The sequence below is a fragment of the Pseudoliparis swirei genome, chromosome 19 (assembly GCF_029220125.1).
Source record: "Pseudoliparis swirei isolate HS2019 ecotype Mariana Trench chromosome 19, NWPU_hadal_v1, whole genome shotgun sequence".
NCBI classification, from domain to species: Eukaryota; Metazoa; Chordata; class Actinopteri; order Perciformes; family Liparidae; genus Pseudoliparis; species Pseudoliparis swirei.
In genome coordinates, this window is record NC_079406.1 from 2,213,861 (window position 1) to 2,218,860 (window position 5,000).

Below are 5,000 nucleotides of genomic sequence, written 5' to 3' on the forward strand. Positions count from 1 at the left end.
CTGTCTCTCTCCTCTCTCTCTCTCCCCTCTCCCTCTCTCTGTCTGTCTCTCTCTCTCTCTCTCTCTCTCCTCCCTCTCTCTCTCTCTCTCTCTCCTCTCTCTCTCTCTCTCTCTCTCTCTCCGTGACATTAATTTCTTCCTCCTGTCAAATCTCTCTTCATCATAATTTGCCCCGTTAAGCATCAGGAAGCGACTCCCTGATTACGGACGCGTTCCACCTGCTGACTTATAACTATATTAAAACAGTTTTGTATCCTTCAGTTTAGATTAGTTACCAAATAATGTCAATAATCTGGTTTTCAAAAACTTTTTTTCCAAATTGTTAAAAATGTTTTGTCTGGTTTTAGTTGTAAACAATGTTTTTAAATGTTAATTCTCGTCTCCGAAATCTACATGAATACAAAATGTCCGACTGAGAGTGAGGTAACGTTTCACTTTTCTCTTCATGGAGTTCAGCGAGGAGACGTCTGACTCCTTCCCTCCGTCCTCCGTGTCTCAGTTCATAAACATAAGAGCCTGTGAATGTTACCGTGACGACGGGCCCAAATGGACGGTTTCGAAATTGACGCCGGTCGAGCGGCGCCGCCGCGTCGTCCACTTCCTGTCAGAGTGACCTGAGACGGGCACGGAGAGCAGGGATTGGCTGAGAGGCCTCGGAGATGGGATGAAAAGAGGGGGGGGGGGAGTCCATGAGGCAGAACACACACACACACACACACACACACATACACACACGCATACACACACACACACACACATACAAACACACACACACACACACATACACACACGCATACACACACACACACACTTGCTTGCTGCTTGCTTGTAGTTGTCCATGAAGCCGATGATGACGTCCACTTCTGACTCAGCGGTGAGTTTTCTGGTGGCTGTGTCGTCCTATCCTGGATCCACAGGTCTTGTGGCAGGTGGGACATGCGTATGTAGTAGTGGTGGTCCTGGCAACCTTGGTTGTTTTTCTTGTATGCCTTCTTTCCTGCCTCCTGGCTGTCCTGTCCTCCTCCAGTGCTGTGGTCCCGTCTTGGCACATCTGACGCCAGGTGTTACGGTCAGCAGCCTCCAGGTCCCCTGGTCTGATTTTACATTTCTTTAGCGCTGTTTTTATCTGGTCTTTATAGCTTCTTCTGCCCTCCAGCAGAGCGCTGGCCTCGGGCGAGCTGGCCATACAGCACTTAGTGAGGCAGCCGATTGAGGGGCATCCTTATAACGTGCCCCAGCCATCGTAGCTGGTAGTGGGTGATGGTGGCCTCCATGCTCCTACAGCCTGCTCTCCTGAGGATCTCGGTGTGTGGCACTCGGTCACGCCAAATGATTCCTAGCATTCGCTGGAGACAGCGGATGTGAAAATGCTCCAGGGACTTCACATGGCGGCTGTAAGTGACCCAGGCTTCACAACTGTACAGGAGGGTGGTGATGCACACTGCTTGATACACAGAGATTTTTGTATGGAGATATAAGTTCTTGTTTTGAAAGACCCGGCGCCTGAGTCTCCCAAAGGCAGCTGATGCTTGTTTGATTCTGTTCTGGACCTCATTGTCGATGTTATTGTCCTCAGAGAGGATACTCCCGAGGTATTTGAATGATGGTACTACAGACAGATGCTTATCATTGATGCTGAAGATGGGTGGCGTGGTGGGATGTCGGTGCTCCACTGACAGACTACCTCTGTTTTGGTGATGTTGATGGTCAGCCCCATCCTGCTGGAAGCCTTCACAGCTGCATCCAGGACAGCCTGGAGGTCTGTGGAGTGTGAGCCACCAGAGCTCAGTCATCTGCATGCTGCAGCTCAAGGACCCTCACTCTGTGCAGCTTGGTGGTGGCCTGCAGCCTCCTGATGTTAAAGAGGTTGCCATCGAGCCGATAGACTTTTCTGTCACCCCGCTGTTGTCCTCAATTTCCTTATGGAGAAGCTGGGTGACGCATAGGAGGAAGATGTTAAAGAGCACACATAAACATAAGAGCCTGTGAATGTTACCGTGACGACGGGCCCAAATGGACGGTTTCGAAATTGACGCCGGTCGAGCGGCGCCGCCGCGTCGTCCACTTCCTGTCAGAGTGACCTGAGACGGCCACGGAGAGCAGGGATTGGCTGAGAGGCCTCGGAGATGGGATGAAAAGAGGGGGGGGGGGGAGTCCATGAGGCAGAACACACACACACACACACACACACATACACACACGCATACACACACACACACACACACACATACAAACACACACACACACACACACACGCATACACACACACACACACACGCATACACACACACACACACACACATAAACACACACACACACACGGTGAGACGGTGGTGCTTCTATGAGTAGACATGATCTTAATGCTGTGTGAGAGGGGGCGGGGCCACACCTCAGAGGGGGCGGGGCCTCGGCTGTCACATGATGGCGGCGTGTTGTTTTTCTTCTCATCCTCCTTCTTTTCATTCTTCTACTTCTTCTCCCTTTCTTCTTGTCCTTCTTCTTCATCGTCTTCCTTTTTTTCTTCTTCTCCTCCTCCCCCCCTCCCCCCCTCCTCCCCTCCTCTCCCCTCCTCCTCTCCCCCTCCCCCTCCTCCTCTCCCCTCCTCCTCCTCTCAGGCGGGGGGGAATCACTACCATCCGGCCTGCGCTCGCTGCTCTCGCTGCAACACGACGTTCAAAGAGGGAGAAGAGATGTACCTGACAGGTGAGACGTCTGTCTTCTCTTCTCCGTCTCTCACTCTTCTTCTCTCACTCTCCGTCTCTCACTCTCCTTCTCTCACTCTTCTTCTCTCACTCTCCTTCTCTCACTCTTCTCTCACCTCCTCTCCTCTCTCTCACTCTCTCTCTCACCTCCTCTCCTCTTCTTCTCTCACTCTTCTCTCACCTCTTCTCACTCTTCTTCTCTCACTCTTCTTCACTCACTCTCCTTCTCTCACTCTGCTTCTCTCACACTTCTTCTCTCACTCTCTTCTCTCACTCTTTCTCTCTCCTCTCTCACTCTTCTCTCACTCTCCTCTCTCACTCCTTCTCTCACTCTCTCTCTCACTCTCTTCTCTCACTCTTCTTCTCTCACCTTCTCTCACTCTTCTCTCACTCCTCCTCACCTCCTCTCTCACTCCTCCTCACTCTCTCTCTCACCTCCTTCTCTCACCTCTCACTCTCCTCTCACCTCCGTCTCTCACTCTCCTTCTCACTCTTCTTCTCTCACTCTCTCACCTCCTTCTCTCACTCTTCTTCTCTCCTCTTCTTCTCTCACTCTTCTTCTCTCACTCTCTCTCCCTCTCTCTCTCCTCTCTCTCTCCTCTTCTCCTCCTCTCTCCTCCTCTTCTCTCACTCTCCTTCTCTCCTCTCTCTCTCACCTCCGCCTCTCACCTCTTCTCTCACCTTCTCACCTCCTCTCTCCTCTCTTCCTCCTCTCCTCACCTCTTCTCTCACTCTTCTTCCTCCTCACCTCTCTCTTCTCTCACTCTTCTCTCCCTCCTCTCTCCTCTCCTCTCCTCTTCTTCTCTCACTCTCTCTCTCCCTCCTCTCCTCTCTCACTCTTTCTCTCACTCTTCTCTCCTCTTCTTCTCTCCTCTCTTCTCTCACTCTCTCTTCTCTCACTCTCTCCTCACTCTTCTCACTCTCCTCACTCTTCTTCTCTCACCTCCGCCTCTCACTCTCCTTCTCTCACTCTCCTTCTCTCACTCTCCGTCTCTCACTCTTCTTCTCTCACTCTTCTTCTCTCACTCTCCGTCTCTCACTCTTCTTCTCTCACCTCTTCTCTCCTCTCTCTCTCACTCTTCTCTCACCTTCTTCTCTCACCTCTTCTTCTCTCACCTCTTCTCTCACTCTTCTCTCACTCTCTCTCTCACTCTTCTTCTCTCACCTCCTTCTCCTCTCCTCCTCTCCTTCTCTCACCTCCTTCTCTCCTCTTCTCTCACCTCTCTCTCACTCTCTTCTCTCACCTCTTCTCTCTCCTCTCTCACTCTTCTTCTCTCACCTCCTTCTCTCACTCTTCTTCTCTCACTCTTCTCCTCTCCTTCTCTCACCTCTTCTCTCACTCTTCTTCTTCTCTCACCTCTTCTTCTCTCACTCTCTTCTCTCACCTTCTCTCTCACCTCTCTCACTCTCTTCTCTCACCTCCTTCTCTCACCTTCTCACCTCTCCTCTCACTCTTCTTCTCTCACTCTCTTCTCCTTCTTCTCTCACTCTCCTTCTCTCACCTTCTTCTCTCTCTCTCACTCTTCTTCTCTCTCCTTCTCTCACTCTTCTTCTCTCACCTCCTTCTCTCCTCTTCTTCTCTCACTCCTCTTCTCTCTCTCTCCTTCTCTCACTCTTCTTCTCTCCTCCTTCTCTCACTCTTCTTCTCACTCTCTTCTCTCCTCTCTTCTCACTCTTCTTCTCTCACTCTTCTTCTCTCACTCTTCTTCTCTCACTCTCCTTCTCTCACTCTTCTTCTCTCACTCTCCTTCTCTCACTCTCCGTCTCTCACTCTTCTTCTCTCACTCTTCTTCTCTCACTCTCCTTCTCTCACTCTTCTTCTCTCACTCTTCTTCTCTCACTCTTCTTCTCTCACTCTTCTCCAGGAAGTGAGGTGTGGCACCCGTTCTGCAAGCAGGCAGCGCGGGCCGAGAGGAGACTCCGGGTGAGACGAGTTTAAGATGAAGAAACGAGAAGATGAGATCAAAGAAACTGAAGAATGTAACTCTTCTTCTTCTTCTTCTTCATCTTCATCTCCTTCTCCTTGTTCTTCTTTTTCCTATTCCTCTTCTTCTCCTACTCCTCCTTCTTCTTCTCCTCCTCCACCTCCTCCTTCTTCTTTTTTCTTTTTCTTTTTCTTCTTCATCTTCATCTTCTTTTCCTTCTCCTTCTTCTTTCTTCTTCTTTTTCTACCTCTCCTCCTCCTCTTCTTCTGTTTGTGCCTCACAGCACAGACGTCTCTCAGAGGCCTCCCTCTCTCCACCGGGCTCTTCCATTGGCTCTCCCAGTCGGGTCACATGTGTGAGTATAGCGCCCTCC

General features: G+C 50.6%; 1 protein-coding gene across 1 annotated transcript in view; it reads left to right on the forward strand.

Moving 5' to 3' along the window:
- Nucleotides 1-5,000, forward strand: part of ablim3 (actin binding LIM protein family, member 3) — a 47,860-nt gene that overhangs the window by 30,210 nt on the left and 12,650 nt on the right. The window contains exons 7-9 of the mRNA XM_056439967.1: nucleotides 2,616-2,703; nucleotides 4,568-4,626; nucleotides 4,911-4,982. Of these exons, the coding sequence (XP_056295942.1) occupies nucleotides 2,616-2,703; nucleotides 4,568-4,626; nucleotides 4,911-4,982 (219 nt within the window). The remainder of the gene's footprint in view (nucleotides 1-2,615; nucleotides 2,704-4,567; nucleotides 4,627-4,910; nucleotides 4,983-5,000) is intronic.